Source organism: Desmodus rotundus, chromosome 12, assembly GCF_022682495.2.
Source record: "Desmodus rotundus isolate HL8 chromosome 12, HLdesRot8A.1, whole genome shotgun sequence".
In the NCBI taxonomy this organism is placed as follows: domain Eukaryota; kingdom Metazoa; phylum Chordata; class Mammalia; order Chiroptera; family Phyllostomidae; genus Desmodus; species Desmodus rotundus.
This window is the reverse complement of record NC_071398.1, coordinates 19,110,116-19,130,827: the sequence shown is the minus strand read 5'-3', so window position 1 is coordinate 19,130,827 and position 20,712 is coordinate 19,110,116. Positions and strand designations below refer to the sequence as shown.

The 20,712-nt window shown below is 39.2% G+C and overlaps 1 protein-coding gene across 16 annotated transcripts in view; it reads right to left on the bottom strand.

Moving 5' to 3' along the window:
- Nucleotides 1-20,712, bottom strand: part of HYDIN (HYDIN axonemal central pair apparatus protein) — a 338,541-nt gene that overhangs the window by 279,527 nt on the left and 38,302 nt on the right. For all 16 annotated transcript variants that reach the window (XR_008425734.1, XR_008425735.1, XR_008425736.1 and 13 more), the window contains 4 exons: nt 14,090-14,247; nt 11,743-11,868; nt 5,850-5,969; nt 2,524-2,658 (listed from right to left, as the gene is read on the bottom strand). Coding sequence is in view for 13 of the 16 variants with exons in the window: in XM_053915141.1 (XP_053771116.1) it covers nt 2,524-2,658; nt 5,850-5,969; nt 11,743-11,868; nt 14,090-14,224 (516 nt within the window). In the remaining 3 variants the exon portion in view is untranslated. The remainder of the gene's footprint in view (nt 1-2,523; nt 2,659-5,849; nt 5,970-11,742; nt 11,869-14,089; nt 14,248-20,712) is intronic.

Genomic DNA, 20,712 nt, shown 5'->3' with positions numbered 1-20,712 from the left:
GAAGAAACAGTACAACCACATTTAAATTTTAATTAGGGGTTTCTCAACAGACACGCAATGTTGGTGAAATGAAATGTAAAGGGGAATAAAAAGACTAGGAATAAAATAAGCAGCCACAAAATATAGCCAAGTAGTAATCCCAATGGAAATCCTAGCATTTGATATTTATAAAGCAAATACAAACATACCTGAAATACATTTAAATTATTTATTTGCTGTATAGATAAACAGTAATAAAAACTCTCTTTTCTTTAAGCTTTTGATTAGGGAAAACCTAAAACATATACAAAGAACCCTGGCTGGTGTGGCTCAGTGGATTGATCGTCAGCCCGCGAACCAGGAGGTCCCCAGTTGGGGACGTTCCAGAGGCAACCAATCGATGTATCTCTTGCACATCAATGTTTCTCTCCCCCCTTTCCCTTCCAATCTCTCTAAAATAAATAAATGAAATCTAAAATATACATGGATGTATGTGTACATAGATGTGTGTATGTGTACACACACACACAAAGAAAACAGAGTAATATAACAAATGTCACACACCCATCACCCAGATTCAACAATTATTAATATTCTGTAATTCTGGCTTTGTCTATACCTCAGTCCATTCATTACATTTCTGTAGTTTACAAGGTAAAATTTAGATGTATTGGAAAGCATAAATACTAAGTGTACAGCTTTGACAAGTGAATTCATCCACATAACCCTCACGTCTCTCCTGACAGAAAACATTCCACCTCCTCAGAACGTTCCACATGCCCTTTTCTCAGCCAGACTACCTGCAGGAGAACAACGCTCAGCCAACAGCAGACATACTTCCTCCAGCACAGAAAAAAGATTAAGGAAAGCCAACTCCTCAAATCCGGCAAGCTTTGTATTTCAAGCTACACCTAGGCTTATAATCAGCTTCCCGCAGAAATGGCAGTGTAAGAATTTGACACCCAGACTAAGCCCAGGTGCTGTTCTCTTCTCAGTTAGTATTCAGATATGGAGCCTCAAGAAAAATAAGGACTTCAATGATATGTAACAAAAAGCATTACTTCTGGAGTGATTTATTTTTTCATTTATTTCGACAGCACCCCAAACAAAATGACAGGCCCATGCACAACCCAAGAAATAAACAGTAATATTACAAATTGGCAAAATAATAACCACAGTGTTATTATTATAATGGAATTTCTAACCACTCACTACAGTGATACATACTTGGCAGATCACATTAAATTCTCTATCCCTGCTCTCCAGAAAAGTAGGAAGAATAGCAATAGTAGCAGGAATAGTGGTAATGACATTGACAGCAGCTAATAAGTATTAGTGATGGAGAAGCAGGGATTCAAAACTAGTTCTCTCTGTCCCCATTATGCTCTTTGATTCCAACCATTACGGCACAATAGAGGTCGGCACATACACCATTGACATTATATATAGCCCGACATTTTGTTGTGCCCATTTCAGCCTTCGATCATGCAGGTAAAACCCCTTCCCTCCCCACCATAGGTCCCCACTTTGACCCACATGGAGGAAAACTCAAACCACAACTTTGTGCTCTTGGAGAAGGGCTGGGGAGGAAGCTTCCTTCCTCAGTCCCCCTTGGTTAGTCCTTCCTCCTGGGAGGAACTGGAACTTCCACCAGTGAGGAGAGCCTGAGAATGGGCTAGATTCAAGGGGAAATGGCCTCTTTTTGAACTTGGGCTCTTTCTAGCCTGCCTGTGTACAAACAGGGTAAACAAAGTAGGCAGGTCTCTGCTCCCCCTGCCTGCTCTCCAATCCCACTGGTGCTTGGGTGGAGGTATCGATTAGGTCAGCCCTTCACCAAGGTCCAGTTATCTTCCAGTCACTGACGAGCAGGAGGAGGCCCCTTCTCGGCCTCACATCCTGGCCACATTCCTTGCCTATACTTAGTGACACTGACAGTGATCAGTATTTGGATCTTGGATCTCTTTCCTATACTAGTTAGAATCCTGGAAGGCGAAATGAAACTAACGAGGATCCAAAACTCCCAAGAAGCTTTATCCTTCGTCTTCACTCACTGCATCTGGAGACACCGTTTCCCTTTTGGTGTCCCTCTCGCAGTACAGTCGAATATAAATATGCCGAGGCAGGGGCTGAGGACGGGGGAAGGGAAGTCATTCAGAAGAATTTTCCTTCTTCACTTCCTGGCCACTTACAGCTCATATAAGCCCTCAGCACTCCTTGACAACTGCTTCCTCCTTCCCAGTGGTATGCCATCCCCCACTCTCACCCAGCCTTATCACTTCTTTCACCACCAACACCACCACCACCACCAACAACAACACCACCATCAACAACACCAATACCACGGTCACCACCACCGAAGCCATCAACAACACAACTACCACCACCAAACCAATACCTCCACCACCAATATGACTAATACCATCACTGACAATACCACTACCAACACCAGCAACACCAAAACCAACAGCACCATCTCCATAAAAGTTCAGAACTGCAAACTGCTAGTGAAACCATTCAACCAGTGTCCGGCAGCACTGCTGTTACCTTGTTCTCCTCCGGAGTGAAGAGCACTCGGAATGTGAATGGCACTCCTGGAGCTACTTTGTGGCCAATATCTTTGGGGCTGATTACTTTAAAGTAAGGTGAACTTTCCTCAACGACTTTCACCATCCTTGGAACCTGCAAGAAGAACACACAGTGATGACACCGCGCATGTGAAAACACAGAAGAGAAAGCACAGGCTTCGCAGTGAAACAGCGATCCCCATCTACTACTTACTAGCCGGGCGACCTCGGCCAGGTCTGAACGGTACTCTCATCAACTGCACAAGGAGATGACAGAGCCTACCTTTACCCCAGTGTCTTATACAAAGTAAGCACTCAGTGCATTTTAGCTTTAATTGTTATTAACATTATCGTCACTCATTTTATTGTTATTGCAAGTCTTTCTTCATTTTATTGTTTAAATGTGAATTATCTTCAGAAACGAATGGCTAAGATCCCACTCGCACAGTGGAGTGAAGCTGGGTTTGCTGACATTTGAGAGCTGCTCTGGGAGAGGAAATCACATGTACTGCCCTCCTGTTCCGGGCCATCACTGTACGTGACGTGCCACTTACTCCTCACAATAAACTCTGAGCCTCATTATGACTCCCTTCTGCAGAGGAAGAAACACACACTTGCCCTAAGTGCTACAGCTTCACCAAGCAATGGAGTTCAACTCCCAGCCTGATTCCACCTTCCCTCTCTCTGAGATTGTCCTAAGTAAGCCCCACTGTGAAGCAGGAACAAAGAGAGTACTACAACATCCCTAAGCTCAGTCTCAGAGCATCTTCAAAAGTTTTATTTTTTAAAGTCTTATTCCTCTACCCTGCAGGTGTGGCCTAGAGCAGTATCTCTAGCTCAGATAGTCCATGCAATAAAGGAAATGCAAATGTGAAGGGGACAGGATGGTCAGCGGTAGAGGTTCTAGGGACACAGGGAAAAGAAGATTGTTTTTTAAAGACTAAAGGGGGCAGAAGAAAGTTAACTATAGTTAAGTATGATCCAGATGCCTCAGGTGAAAAATGAGGGAAAAAGAACTCCCAAAACCTCTCAAAACTGTAACCAGATGGGGAAGGGGAGAAGAAATACAGAGAATTCAGACAGATAAAACTAGAGAGTCCAGGGAGATACGGAAGAGGTGTGTGCAAATTCCATTGGAATAGAGATAGTTTTGCTGATAAGGGAAATATGCAGTGGCATTTATGATGTGTTGAATGACACTATGTAAGCTTGTTGGGAATACTTTTAATTAACAGCATAAGGAAAACAAAAGTAACACTAATATAGTAATAACAGTAATAAATGATACTTACTATGTGACAGGCCTGAATACTTTACACTCATTATCTCATTTAATATGCCAAACAACCGATTGAAATGGGTGCTATTATTATCCCGATGGCTTGGAGAAGGGAAGTGACTCACCCAAATCTGCAGCTGGGAGATAGCTGGAATCTGAACCCAGAACCCAGCTCGGCCAGAATCTGAACACAGATTAGTCTGCCTCTAGAGTCTGAGTGCTTATAATTGTATCCCAAGTAGAATCATGCTGTGGCTTATAGAGTATACATGGCTTATTTTTGACATGTGTGTTTGAGAGAGAGAGAGAAATTATGACCAAATAAGCTATGTCTTTTTGCATTGCATCCAGTAAGGAAGCAAATAAAAGGTGGATGGTACAGTGACCCAAATGTATCTCAGTGGTCCTTAAGGGCCCATGAACCAGGGATGGAGAGAAGCAGGCTCACCTCAGCCATCTAGTACAAGGGCCTTGTTTCTGGGAGTAACTCACCCAGAAACAAGTCTGCCCATCCTGGAGGAATCTGTCTGCTTGTTGCTAGCTGGACTTCCTTAGATGAGAAGGAGGCTTTCATGAAGTCCAGTACCATAGCAGCATCTTACCAAGAGATGTTGGGTTATCCATGAGAACTGGGTGCCCTTTGGCAGATAGAACTTATACCTGCCCCTTATCCTTGACTTGCCTGTATAAACCAACTGTAAATACTTTCTTGTTTAGGGCTGAGGGGAAGTGGCTCAAACTAACTACCCTTTGGACTAACTCCTGTCTTTCAAAGCCTAAGAAAACTTGAACAAAAGTTTAAAAAGTTATGTAAAAGGGGAAAGAGAGAAGTGGAAGTGCGAAACTAAATTGGTTGGCAGCCCTCCATAAAAAGAGAGAATTCTAATGTCTATGTAATGTAACTCTTCTTGAGGTCTCGGAACATAATCCTGAACACCTGGGTTTTTTCTTCTCTATGTCTACACCTTAGCTTCTATCCCATGAGCTTCTCTTGTTAACACTCCTGCAGCAAAAAACTAAATATACCATTTTCTCCAGGGTCTGGTTCTGCTGTCACTAACCACCCTATGGATCTCTGAAAGGCATCATCGATTCATTTAACGAGCTACTGTACCAAATATATCTGCAGGTCTTCCCATTTGCATTGGATTCTTGCATCGTCTTTACTGATTTCCCCTTTTTTCTTACAGTGAGAATTTGTCTCCACATTCTTAGATTCTGTAAGTATTCCTGCTTGTCTTTACACCTGAATTTTAGCGTTTCTCAGATGCCTCCCTCCCTGCCTGATTACTTTTCACACTTAACTGTACTTTATGCTGACCTCCAGCCTTATTCTTTCTTTCATTATCATTAGATGCCAAGGAAATCTTTAGGCATTTAATACCTTTTCTTAAAATAAACTCTAATTTATCTCTGAAGGAAAAGGCATAGGATGGGAAAAAAAGTCCTCAGTTGCAAGCACAAAAGGGCAAGGTATAAATAGTGGAAGAAGTCATTCAAAACTATCTGTAGGCAAAACCTGAAGGCTTCTGAGGTAGAAATAAGGAGACAGAAAGGGGGAAAGCGATGCCCATTTTTTGATTAAAGGAAAATTCAATCTTAGAACACAAATGCACTGGCCGAACAGCTGCAATTCATGAGTAGCGTTCATGCCTTCATTAGGGATCAGAGGCTCTGGTACAAAGTATATAAGCGTGAAGAGTAGTCACCCTGTCTGTCCCAAACGAAAACCTAGCCCACCAGTCACATGAGAACTTCATGACATCCATCTAGCTAACCCTTCATTCAACAAACTGTTAGTGCACACGCTGGGAATTTACTGCTGGCTGGGCACTGCCCTGGGATCGGACACAGAGCAACGAACCAACAGCCTCGTGTTCAGTAAGCTTACAGTCGAAGGGCACATTTTCATGGACTTTCCTAAGTCTATCAAGTTAAAGAACTTAGCTAAGATCCTGCATGATCCCATTTTATCCAGCTCCTCAAATATCCACGAAAGGCCTGGGCACCGCAGCAAACATACTCACTTTGTCATTGTTCCTCAAAACCAGTGGGACTTCATAGACTTCACAGGGCGTGTAGTTCTGAAATATAATTTCTGATGGAAAGGGCTGGAACAATGCCTGATCCAGGTCAATTCCTGAAAACTTCAGTTGAAAAAGTAAATTAATCATACAGTCACACACAGTGGCAGAAATGATGGGGGGAGATAAGAAAACACTATAGAAAAGTATGGATATTAATACTAACAACATAGGGAACACTCAAAAAGGGGTAATTACTATAAACAGTAATTGTTATAATTGGTATGATTATTGTCATCAACTTCTTTAATATAAAAAACAGTAGAAGTCTTGGTCCCCAGTTTAAAAAACTTAAGAGGCTAGTTTTTGGCTTTCAGCTCAGAGGAAGCTTAGGTGCAACTTTCTTCGGTCATCCTGAATCCAGGTTCACCCAACACCAGCTGCCTCCACCATGCCCTTGAAGTTGTCCCCATCGAGATCAAAGTCATATACCTGAGGTGCACCTGCACGGAAGTCAGTGCCACGTCTGCCCTGGCCTCCCAAATCAGCCCCCTGAGCCTGTCTCCAAAAAAGGTTGGTGATGACATCGACAAAGCAACCGGTGACTGGAAGGGTCTGAGGCACACAAACTGACCACTCAGAACAGACAGACCCAAAATGAGGCAGTGCCTTCTGCCTCTGCCCCGATCATCAAAGCTCTCAAAGAACCACCCTGAGAAAGAATGAAGCAAAAAAAACATTCAGCACAGTGGAAATACCACTTTTGGAGAGATTGTCGACATTGCTCGACAGATACAGCAGCAATCTTAGCTAAAGAACTCTCTGGAACCTCAAAGAGATCCTGGGGACGGCCCAGTGTGTGGGCCTTCATGGTGATGGCCCCACCCGCATGGCGTCGTGGCCGCCATCCACAGTGGGGCAGTGGAGTGCCCCGCTAGGTAAGAACTACAAAGGGAAATATTTCAATTAAATACAGCCAACCAATAAACAGATAAATAAGGCTAATTAGAACATTAATCCAAAACTTCCATTTCTGGTAATGGTGAATAAGGTAATTTGAACCAATTCCCCTATGAGAATAACAAGAAAAATTGTGTCAAGAAATAACTGCTTGGAGACACTAAAGAGTTAAAAAGATAGTATGATCTAATATTGAAAGTATGAATTACCTCAAGCTAAGAGCTTGTATAATGTCCAACAAGTTTTGAGTATTGCCATATTTCCTTAAAAATTTAGAATACCCCATGATGCCCTGTGAGTTCATGGCTGTACCCTGGGGCACCTTAGCACACAGTTTGGAAACTAAGGATACAAGCATATGCCTCATTAGTTTAGAAAAACAATAGCAAATATTTTTTTAATTAAAAATTAAAAAATGAAACAACAATAGTAGTACCAAAAATTAATGAAATAGAAAGTAACTATACAATAGAAACAACAACACAAAAAGTTGAGTCTAAAAAGACTAATAAAATTGATAAAATGCCTAGTGAATCTAATCAAGAAAATAAGACAGAAGGTACAAAGGTCCCATTAAATAATAAAAAATAGGGACATTACCGCAGAACCTAAACTAAAGAAAAAGGGAACAAATGGATATTATATAAATAAATGTGAAAAGTTAGATAAGAAGTGCAAATTGTTACAAAAATAGAATTTATCAAAACTAGCACAAGAAATAGAAAAATGGAATAGTGCTATAATTATGAGAGAAATTGAATTTGTAAGTAAAAACCTTTCATAGAAAAAGTTCTGGCCCAAGTAACTTCACAAGCAAAATCTAGAAAACATTTAAAGAAGGTACAACTGAAATATTATAGAAACTCTACCAAAGAAAAGAAAAACTAAAATTAAATATCTACCAACGCAATTGATGATGTTAGCATACCTTTCGTATACCTAAGAAGGACAGTAGGAAAAGGGGAAATTCTAGTCACATTGCTCATAAACCATATATTCAATAAAAGAAACAAAACATTAGCAAACTAAAATCCACAATATCTAAAAAAGAGAACATCAAGACCGAGTTGAGTTTATTTCAGAAATTCGACATTTCAAATTTAACATTTAAAATTGATCAAGAAGAAACAAAATTGTCATTTTCCTCAAGAAAAAAATTATTTATTTAGAAAATTCAAAATAACCAAACAGATACACTATTAGATTAATAAGTGATTTATCAAGGTCAACATACAAAAAACAATTATATTTGTGTGTACTAGCTATGAGCATTTAAGAAGTAAAATTTATAAGCAGTACCATTTAAAATAGCATCCCAAAATATAAAATGCATGGGAATAAGTCTGATAAAAGATGTGTAAGACCTTTTATCCCCAAAACACTATGAAATATTACTAAGAGGAATTTTAAAAAGACCTACATAAAATACAGGAATAAAGCATGTCCATGAATTGAAAGACTCAATATTTTAATAATGTCAAATAGAGACTAAATTGGTATAAAAATTAATGTAATCCAATAAAAATTATCCGAGCAAAATTTTCTTGGAAATTAAAAAGATGATTATAAAATTTATATGGAAAAGCAGAGGACCAAGAATAGACAAGATCCATTTGAAGAACACGAGAGAAGAACTTGCTCTATCAGGCAAGTTCTATATCTATACTATTATTATTATCTATTATAATAATATAATAATATCTATCATAATAATATAATAATATATGTTATTATCTGTAATAACCAACACTTATTATAATTACATTATTACAATACATATCAAATACTGTTACTTATCTAGCAATTAAAATAGTGAGATATTAGCACAAGATAAATACAAATCTAACAGATCAGAAAGCCCAGAAAAACATCCTTAAATATATGGATATTTGATTCATGATGAAGGTAACACTAAAAAGCACTGGGAAAGGAATACGTTTTCTTCAACAAATGGTATTGGGTTAACTGGATATTCCGTATGAAAAATATTAACTCCTATCACACACCATTCCAAGTGTATCAAAGCTCTCAAAGCAAAAGGTAAAATATAAAGTTTTCAGAAGAAAACTGAAAGGAATATCTTCATGATGTTGAAGAATGAAAAATTTTAATTGGACACCGAAAATGCAAAACATAAATAAAAATATTAGTAAATTAAGGCATATTGACTTTTAAAACATACGTTCATCAAAAGATAAGCATTACGGAATAAAACAGAAAGTCAAAGGATGGGAGATTAGTTACAATACATGTAATTGACAAAGGACCAGTCTCCAGAATATATGAAAAACCTTTACAAAATCAGTAAGAAATGGACAAAAACATAAACACACAATTTATAAAAAATGATATCCAAATGGCTAATAAAACATGAGAACGTGCCCTGCCTAATTAGAAATCGAGAAACTGTAAATTAAACCGCAGCGTGACAGCACTACACACCCAGTGAAATGACGCTGAGGAGACTGACGCTGTGACCTGTTAGCACGGATGCAGTGCGACTGGAATCACACACACAGCTAATGGGAGTGTAAATTGGTACAGACACTTTAGAAAAGTGGTCATTATCTACCAAAGCAAAACATGTGCATAGCCTATAACCTAAGTAGTCTCGTTTTATGTATCTGCCCAATAGAAATGTGTACAGATTCACTAAAAGATATGTAAAAGAGTGTTTATAACAGCATCATTTATAACGGTAAAAATGTGGAAAAAACAAATGCTCATTAACAATAAAATGGATAAAAAAAGGTAGTATAGTCATACAATGGAATACCATACAGAAAAAAAAAAAAGAATAAACCACTGCCAAACACAAAATAAATAAATCTCAAAAAAGAGACCATAATATTGAGTGAAGTTAGCCAGAAATTAATTGGATATATGAGCTGAAGCTGAATGTATGGTCCATAGTTCAGGGGATAGGCCATAGCAAGAGGTGTAATTATGAAAGTAACAGTTTAAAAGGGGGAATTTAAAGCCTTGTTCATAGAAAGGGTCACCTAAGGAGTGGGTTTAGAAGAGAAAGAAGAGGTTCAAGGACCAAGTGCTGAGGAGCTCTGACATTTAGGGACCAGGAATAGGAGAACAATCTGATAAGTAGAGAAAAAAGCAATCAGTGAGTAGGAAACAACAAGGGAGTGTGATATGTGAGGTACAAGTGAATAAAAAGGTACAAAAAGAGACACTAACTGTGTCAAACGCTCTGAGACAACCCAGGTGTACTTAACTGGTCAAGATACAGAATGAGTTTTAAGAGAAATACGTATGCACAAAACTCAAAGTAAGGGACTCAGAAGATAGCCTGGTGTGTGTAATTCCAATGAAATGAAAATGAACAGAAAGTTAAAAATGGATTAAAGGCGACAAAGAAGATGTAGAAGGGCAGACAACAAAGGTCCAAGATGTTGTAACTGATATTCTTGAAGAAAAGAACAAAAAATGGCATATAAGAAAATGGTCTAGAAATAAAATAGAAGTGCATCCTAATAAAATTATTGGACTTTAAGAATAAACAATCTTTGGGATACAAGCTAGAAGATTAAAGTATCTATCTTTTATCTTGGGGAAAATCAAGTTGGCTTCATACTTTTACATACCATTACTTAAAGCCAGAGGGCAGTGAGGAAAATGCCTACAAAGCTCTTACGGGAAAAATGTGTGGCCCACGAACTTTACAGCTAACAAAACTGAAGTTCAGTATAAAGACAATAAGGAAGTATTATTAGACATATAAAACCATGGAAATAGTTTCCATAAGCTCTTCTCAAAGAAATTAATAAAAAGGAAGAAAGAGGAGGAGGAGGAGGAGAAAGAAGAGGGAAGAAGAAGGAAGGGAGAAGAAAGAAGAAAGAAGGAAGAAGAAAAAGATATTCGTAGAGGATGACTGTCACCCAACTAAGGGACAAATGAAACTCATAAAAATAACCGAATGGAGAGAAGATGAGCTGTAGTAAAGTATACGTATTTCTTCATCCTTCATAGCAGGAGTCAAAATACATTAAAATACAGGCATTATACACAGAACAATACACATAGTCTGGTCTCAGTTATGCTATGGGAAAGGAGCAAGGAGCGCTTAATTAGGATGAATTTGCTTTGGGAAAAGCCACGTTCCCTGCCCTCAAAGTCAGAAAATGTTTATGGGGAAGATAATAAATACTAATGAAACTAGCAGGGCTCAAAGGAAAAGCAAACTTCTATGCAGATCCTTGACAGGGGAGGCCATGATGCTGCAGTAACAGCCAAAGAGCCTCAGGACTCACTCGTCTTGTGGGAAATGAGTCTGAAAAACTCTCAGAACAGCTGAGGAACCCTTTGAAAGGAGGTTAATCTCCAGCAGTTCAACTGATGGAGGTTCATACCATAATTTCTACATAAAAATTCAAGGAGTTAAAAAGTGGGAAATAAAGACTTTATTTTATAATCTTATGCTCCTAAAGCCTAGAACATATGGTTTACATTAGAATATAGAAACATGCTAAAATAACTATTTTTCAGAGACCAAAAGAAAACACTTGTTATTGGAAATGAGCCAGAATATACACGTGCCTACTTCAATACACAATTCCACCTTCTTTCTTTTTAGTGATGACAGCTCAGGTAAGAAGGGATTTCTGGTGCTAAAATGATAACTTAATTAGGTGTGGCTAATATAATTCTTGGAATTACCCCTAATCTATAAACAACAGTGTCTAGCAGTGGCTAAGAAAGAAATGTGAGTAGTCAAAGGTTATCTGTACTAATTAATTTTAATTCTCTCCATATCGAATCACAGATATCAAGGTCAATAGAGGGAAAAAAAAAGAATGAATTAAACAACCAAATAAAAGATTAATTAGCCCAGAAACAATAACTATTACTTAGTGACTCGGTCGAGAATGTTCACTTTCTGCCAGGGCCTACTTTATATGCTACTATAACGGAAAGCATCTACCTTTTGATGTGTGGTTTCCCCCATATCTAAAAGTTCGACGATCTGCGGTCGGCACATCAACCGGGTATTAGCCAGTCTCTGTTCTGTGGTCAGGGACATTTCCTTCAGGAACTCCGAGGGCGTCAGCTAGAATTTAAAACATCAGGGGCCGAAGATTCATAAACGGTTAGTTACACTGAAAGAGTGTCTTCGTAAGTTCCAGTAGTGAATAATTTCTGTTCGCAGCTTTCGGGATAATTCTGGAATGCCACTAAGTTCCCTCATAAAATATTTAAAATAACTAAATAATACAAGAGAAGTACTCATGCACTTTTGAGCTCTTTGCACAGTAATCTGAAATGACATGTGGTTGCTGTTTCCTTCTGATCTTGAAGGAATCACACAAAGGAACCTGGGCGGTGGGAGCAGGGGAGTCAATAAATTGCACAGGAACATGTCCAAAGACCTTAACATTGATGCTGAGAAGAGGCATCTGGGCATAAAATTCTAAGTTCCTAAAATCACTTTTGGGCTTAAGAGCTAAGGAGTCGGAGTCTGAAATATGTCTGTTTCTCAACTGAAGTGACAACATGAAAGCAACGCTTTTGGATGTTTAACTGTCAGGTTCTGCCAGGTTAGAGAGTAACCCTATAAAATGTACAGGATCTAAGAAGTGTGATCACACCGCTCAGGAATAAGTCTGAACTTTTTAGAAATCACAAGAGTCCCTTTAGACCTTGTTTTTAAAGAGATCTAAGACAATCATCATATCTGGCAGCCGGTCATATTCACATACCCAAAAAGAACTCAAAATGCATTTAGCACTTCCTAAAGTTATGAGGGAAAAAATGTAACCTATCATTTATCAAATAACCGAACAAGGGCTTAGTTACCCAGGACCCATCACTATTATTTAGTTGGTTGTGCTAGAATGTTCACATTATTTCCAGGACCTTGTTTCTTTCTAGGAAAGGGGTTTTTTTTAATTAAACTTATAATTTTGAGATAATTGTAAGATCTACATGCAGTTAGTTATTAAGAAACAATACCAAGAGAAACCAGGACCATTTGCCCAGTTTCCCCAAGAACAGTGTTGCAAAACTAGAGCACAGTATCACAACCAGGATGTCGACAACGATACAGTCAAGATACAGAGCACTTCCATCGTTAAGGCCCACTTCAGATGCAGGGAAATTATGATCACTGGCAGCAACCTAATGCTTCAGTATGTGCCAAGACTTTGAAAAACAATCAAAGGAACATAATTTAGCTAATTTGTTTTGCCTTGAGTTAAAATCAATGCTTTTCAAATACCCTTCAAAATTATTTTCTGTGATTGAATCCATTTAAACGAAGGCATATTTCTAATATAGCTTCCAACTTGGTTTTGGGGTTTTTTTAAAAATTGGAATCCAGATTAGAATACTAAAATGTTAACAAGGTATCAGCTATGTTGCGATTTAAATAAAAATAACAAAGTCTTACAAGCAAAAAGTCAAGCGTTACCTTGAATATGAAACAATAACCACCACAAAAAGAGAGTAATAATAGATTTTATTTTTCTCATTGAAATTTAACTTGAGACTAGTTTTGAAAATGCAGTGAATACTATATCTAACACTGTAAATTGTTATTGATATTTTCTATAGCATGTGATTTATAATTCAACTCTCACCAAATCATTGGCTGGTGTGGCTCAGTAGATTGAGCACCAGCCTGAGAAGCAAAGGGTCAAAGGTTCGATTCCCAGTCAGGGCACATGCATGGGCCGGGCACCCAGTGTGGGCGTGGGAGAGGCGGCCACACCTTAATGTTTCTCTCCCTCTCTTTATCCCTCCCTTTCTCTCTCTCTAAAACTAACTAAATAAAATCTTTTAATAAAAAAAATTAAACTGTTTAAATATTTTTATTTTAAAGGAAAGAAAAATTATGTATTTTCCTACAATATAGTCATTATTTTAACATTCTATGTTCCACAAATGTACAAACAAAATTAACTCTCCCAATCAACAGGTAAGAGATTGTTTTGGTTAAAACCTGTAAAATTCTGATACTTGATTGTTTTTGAACTGCTCAGATGACAGTTTCTTAGGGTTCAACTAAGTATTTAGAAAACCTAATAATTTGCTTGCACAGTCTCACTTCAGCCGATGAACTGAAGCAATTCGAGCCTCTGTCACAATGTGTGTAATTTCAAAACCTTCTGAGGCTCTAAAAGGCGCCTACGCTCTGCAGCCAGCCCCCATGTTACCTAAATTTACATCGTCAGCAGTGATTCTCTGACATGCTGTGAATGCCAAGGAGCAGCTGTCACTCCCCTGGGGAGACAGCATGAAGCGCGCCACCCTGACATCGTCCGATACGTTACCATTTGGTTCACTTCTTCTTCGGTGACCACCTTTGGACTCAGGGGCGGCAGCACCTTGCTCTGGAATCCCTTAAGCATCCTGACTAACCCCATTTGAACGGCCCCCATGGACTCCTCCAGCCGTCTACTTGTCATGTTTAGTTATTGCCTTTGTTCACCTAAGAGAGGAAAAAAGTTTTAGAACAAATACAGTTAATTCCTGAATACGGGTCACAATTTTCGTATTTTTAAGCTTTTCAAATACAGGACGGTTTAAAAATACTGATCTTCAAAACGACATCAAATGCTTGGAACAAATGCCTCCACCAAAGGAGTCGACCATGTAACTGGTCTAGATTTAGCCTCACCCCGAAGTTTAGAATTCCTTTCAGGCAAACCAAGTGACTCCGGACAAAGCTCACGGAAGACATGGAAACACAGGCAGGTCTTACGTTTGGGCACTTTCATCTCCCCCAGATAAGTAAACACCACTCAATAAATATACTTCGTAATTTGCTATTTTACCTGCTATTATGCCTATTTGACAACTGTCTCTCATGACACCCTTCAAATAGAAAAAGACATAAGGCTTTAGGTCTTCACAGCTGGCCAGAGACTCAAAGGCGGCAACACGAGACAAGATGGGAAATAAGAAGTTTCTGGAAAAGTTGTGGAGCTTAGTCATAAATAAGGCATTCAACAGCCACCCAATATCTCCAAATCAAAGAAATATGACATCTCCTCAGCCCATCCTTCTTTATACTTCTAAAAACTTGCAGGGACACAGGCAATTTTGAGGATTTATGACTGAGTAGGGATTTCAGTTTTCAGTAACAGCAGGGTAGGTTATTCAACCTTTACCAAAACCAAAACAAACAAACAAAACTGCTCAGATGTCTGTAACTAACCTGGATAATCTACTCACGCACCAAATCCAAGATTTATGGAGCTGCTGTCTCGACATCTTGACTGTCAAGGTATACAGTTGAGATACAATTACGTACACAACTATTTATAATTCTGTTGGGTGTGATGGACACTTAGGGCTTTAGCACTGAATAGCTACCTGAGGGAACTTTAGTGGTCCAAAATGAAAATTTTAAATTTGTCTACCAAGCAATCAAGGGCATATTTTCTAGCCCCTTTCACTTGAAGAGCCCAAAAAAGCAACAGAGTTTTGAAAAGGTATATTAAAACTGAGACTCTCTAAGCTTTAGCTAAACCTTCTTTCAGAAGGAGTCCTGACCCACGTAGGAGTACGGATTATGAGACTCACTATCTCGGACACCCGCAGATGACAAAATGCATAGTTCTTGTCTCTGGAACACCCATCCTCTCCTTCCAAGTACCTTAACCCTACTGGCATATTCTGTCACCCTTTGTTCTAGGTTCCCAGGGTGCCCTGTCTCCTCGGATCACATGACAGGGTTATTTAGAGGTAAAATCTCTGGAACTCTCTCCTTCCAGCCCACCCCATTTCCCAGGCTAACTCAAATTCACCTTACATATGTCAGATGAAACGTCACTGCCTCCGGAAAGTCTTTCCTTACCTCCTGAAAGCCCCCTTGGTATATGTGCTCATAGCAACTGCACTTTTCACATATTGAGTAAACTATTTGGGTGGCTAGATGTCTGCCTTGTTCACCAGAGAGCAAGTTCCAGGAAATCAGAGCCCTTGGCCATTGTGCTCATTACTGATATGTGTGCCTGACACAGTGCCTGGCATGGAGTCAGTAAACATTTGCTGAATAATTGGAGGGGCAGTTAAATTACTGAACCATTTATTATGTTTTCCTTCTCAAAGATATCTTCATTTTTTTAAATAAGAATCACCTGTCAGATATTTTATTGGTTTTTACCTTGTATACATTTACCCTTCTCCTGGGATCACTATCATTTTTCCTTAGAAAAATGCTCCACTCCTGCCCTGGCTGGTGTGGCTCAGTTGGTTGGAGCATCGTCCCATAACCAAGGGGCTGCAGGTTTGATTCCTGGTCAGAGCACATACCTAGGTTGTGGGTTTGATCCCCAGTCCTGGCGTGTGCAATCCCCAGTCTGGGCCTGTATAGGAGGCAACCAATTGAGGCTTCTCTATCACATCAGTGTTTCTCTCTCTCCCTTCTGCTCTCACTACAAGCAATGAAAAATGTCTTCGGGTAAGGATTAAAAAAAAAAGAAAGAAAAACATCCCACTGCTTACTGCAATCCAGGAGCAGCTCACCCCAATATTACATCTCCCTGGCCATAGAGATTGGTTCAGAACAGGGCAAGTGACCCAAGGCAAGTGAGAGTTATGACTTTATTGGAACTGCTGAAAAAGAGGCTTGCTTTCTCCCTATCGAGGTTGCTAAGAAATAAAATGAGCTTGAAGCTGCTGGCAGCCTTCTTGCCCCTATGAGGGGAGAGGCTATCTAAGAATGAAGACACATAAATGAAAAGCTGTGGCAAGAGACTGAGTTCTGATGACATCGTCTGAATCCTTAGATCCAGCCAAGAACGTTTGAGCTATCTGAGCCAATTAATGTTCCATGACACAAGTGTCATCTGAGCTATATGCTGTGGCCAGTCTCTTGACAAAGTGAATCCCTTATAAATAATTGCAGCCCATCCATTATTTGTAATGTATCACCATAGCATGAATAACTTGAGAGCCATTCAGACCATTACTTGCAAAAGCAGTTTTTGATGGCCTTGTTCATTTTGTCAAATATGCTAATTTAAACGTGGCAGACAAGCTATTTTAAATCCATGTTTGCCTTACTAAAACATAATAACTTCTCATTTATATGCCATTGACTTTGTCACCATCAGAGTCTAAAGACCAGCAGCAGGCACACATACCGAGAATGCCTTTGGCTTCTACAGCTATTACACATGATGAATGTTCGTTTGGAGAATTTGCTTCAATTCACAAACACACACATCACTCCAAGTAATCTATTTTATAAGTCTCTTATAAATGTTAGGCAATTTGTATTATTTCACTGCAGCAAATTCATAAGTAAGTGCATATTTATTTATGAATATGCTGCAATGAAAAAGAGATAGTAAAATTCCCATTCATTGATAACTAAAATTCCTCATTTTGGATCCAACCATGAAATCAATGAGGGTTTATTCATATTTTAATATCAACAACAGATGCAATGGCCCCCTCCTGCTGGTTTAGCAAAAATTAAAATATTTTTTTTAATCTTGTAAGCTGCAGTTTACCATTTCTTAGTGACTCCTTTGTGAAAGACATTTAAACAAAGAAAAATCGGGGGTGTATTAATATCTTTTCCTAACACAACAATCCTTAATTCAATTGAACTTTCCTTCAGTGTGCTGTGTCGATTCTTCTAATTTATGGAATTTTCTAATATGAGAAAATGTCTCCTTACATGCCTATAATGGGTTTAGTTTTCTTAAATCTATTTATCTTACTTGAATCCAAGAATGCATACTCAATTAGGAATACTCTTTCAACAGCTTTTAAACCTCTTTAAACAAGCCACTCTTGTAAAGGGCTCATTTTGGCTCTCCCGTATAAGTTCCCCTTCCCATTCTCCTTCTTCCAGTGAGAACCCACTGCCCTGTCTAGAAGGAGTAGCCAAATCTGGCCAGTCACAGTATCCTACTCTCCTATGCTCTGATTGGTCTTGGTGGGAGCTTATGACCCTAATAATGACAGTCGGAATTCTTTCCTTGAGTGACGGCAGGACTTTGGGAAAGAGAAGTTTTTTTCTTTGGATCTGCTGGGCTGAAATGAATTTAAAGCTATTGTCAGCCATTTTCTTCATCACATGGAGAAGGCTTTCTGCAAAACAAAGCCAAGGAGATAAAGGCAAAAATGTGAGCAGGGCCTTGTCTGGTGTGGCTCAGTGGATTGAGTGCCAGCCTGTGAACCAAAGGGTCAAAGGTTCGATTCTCAGTCAGGGCACATGCCTGGGTTGCAGGCCAGGTCCCCAGTTGGGGGCCTGCGAGAGGCAACCATACACTGATCCTTCTGTCCCTGACTTTCTCCCTCCCTTCCCCTCTCTCTAAAAGATGGATAAATAAAATCTTTAAAAAGTTTTTAAATGTGGGCAGGATGGATGGATGACAGAAGGGAAGAAAGATGAACATAAGTGGATCAGAGTGTACTGAAGGCAGCTCTAAACTCTGAGGCCCTGGGACCCGAAGCTCCTCTTTGGACCCCATGAGCCACCTAGTGTCCTAAATGAATGAACTCATAAGTTCCCTGTTTTGATGAAGCTGTGTTGAAGTTTGAAGTAAATTTGCGCCAGTTGAAATCTAAAACTCTCTAATGATAATTGTTATTTTTTAGAAATCATACATTTACCTAAAATTTATTCCTTGAGTTTACTAGAAAGATCTGCAAGTAACTACTATGAAATGGCATGAGTTGCTATTTCCAAGGCAAATTGAAAATGCAGCATTTCTATTAGAAGAGAATAAGCTTACACATTCTATATATAATGTATAGACTAATCCACATTTGTACCATCAAATGTAACATCGAGGATGCCTAGAAATCTGGAAATCATTAAAACTTGTTGGGTATTTGGATTACGTTATTCAGGACAGGTAATTCTATATACAAATTATTCTGCTCTTAGTAAGCCCACATTTGCATCTAACTGGCATATAGCAAGGTCTCTGCAGAAGCTCACATGGATCCAAAGGCTCTGGATCACCCAGAATGTGTGACTCCAGAAGAGATCCCTGGAAATAGTTCATTTTCAGATTTTGAAGATGAAAGTCTATCGAGGGTTATAGAGAAAATCCTTTACACAAAACTGGTTAAATTTAACTTCTATTTTCCAAGTATTAATAACTTAAGACTTATCTGCAAACATTATTTAAAGGTGATCTTGTTTGTTAAGCAAATCCTTCTGACAAAAATAATGCCTGGAATCAGGTTTCCTTTCACAGAAAATGTTTGGAATCCCTTTCATAAAGCCATCCGCACACATAAGAGCAAACCTGGATTTACCCACTGACCCTTCCAAGACTCCCGCTGACATCAGTGAAGAAAGGGGCTGGTGCTTTCATCAGTCTCCTCCGGCCATTAGGAATGTGGCAATTCCCAGAAGCAAATGAAGAGCAAGCTAGCCTGACCCTGCTCGACTGAGTGCTTTCAACACTGATCACTGTCTTGCACATTCTCACAGCAGCTACTCATTAAATGCTGCATGTCTACCTTTCATTAAAATGTCAAATGTAATTCTTGTCATTCAGATTGGGTGGCTGTCATAGCTGAATTCAGTAATGAAAACCAACTGCAGAGATGGGTTACATATTGGACCATTACACTTGAGTTGTCTAGCATATAATAGGGCCATTTCTCTTCTCTCGGTTATCACACTGGCAAATATTGACCACGAAATTCTGAGGGCATTGCTTTCACATGTTTGGCCAGATTGACTCCCAGTAAAAGTATGAAAAATACCTGTATCCACCCTATACCTCTAATAAGAACAACAATAAAATTTTCTTCTAAAAGTAAAGAGGATTTCCATTTCCAGTGATTCCAAGTAACAGCTGAACCGGGCCATTCATGTGAACACAACTAAAAGCTATAGGTGAAAAATTGCTTCAACTAAAAAATTTTTAATCTCCTTAAGAGTATTAAAGAGCTGTCAAGATAATACGCAAAAACTAGACCAAGATCTAAAGGAAATCAAACAGCAGAAAGTAAGCAAAACACTAGAAATCCACAGCCACTTATGCCCTTAAAGCATTTTTCTAATCCAAAAAATCTCTGGGCTTTGTTTTTGGTGTCCTTGCTGGACAATGAGATAGAAGTCAATGATTAGAGTCTGCTCAAAATAGAAAATACAGCCCTGGCTGGTGTGGCTCAGTGGATTGAGAGCCGGACTGTGAAGCAAAGGGTCGCTATTTTGATTCCCAGGCAGGGCACATGCCTGGGTTGCAAGCCCAGTCCGCAGCAGGGGACTCATGAGAGGCAACCACACATTAATGTTTCTCTCCTTCTCTCTCTTCCTCCCTCCCCCTCTTTTTAAAAAATAGAAAATACAATGAGAGATCTGCTTCACTGCAGGCTGGGACCCAAAATTAAAACTGGCCACTGCATCACTACCCCCAGAAAGCCATAGTAAAACTTGTAACGGTGCTAAGCAGAGAAGGGGGAAAGAAGAAGGAAAGAAGAAGGGAGAAAATACCCCAAAGTTGGGGTCACTTCCAACTCAGATTTGCAGCCCAGGTTCATACCACTTAAATTGTCTAGGATACTTCAAACCATGAGCTAGGGTAGTCCCAAACTAACAGATCCTGAGTGGCCTGGCAAAAACAAAGCTAAATCTCCTATAGAGGAAGGCAGAGTCATATCAGACACACAAGAAAGCAAGATACCATGAACAAAATTAGCAGAAACTAAAGACAGCAGAAGACCATCAAAGGCTTCATACAGGCTTCATACAGGCAATGTATTAGACACAGACTATAAAGCAACTCTGTTTACTAGGTTTAAAGTACTAACAGACAAGAAGATGTGGTATGTACATACAGTGGAACACTACTCGGCCATATGAAAAGATGAAATACTGCCATTTGCAACAACATGGGCAGACCTCGGGAATATCATGCTAAGCGAAATAAGTCCGAAAAAGTCAAGAACCATATGATTTCACTCGTGTGGG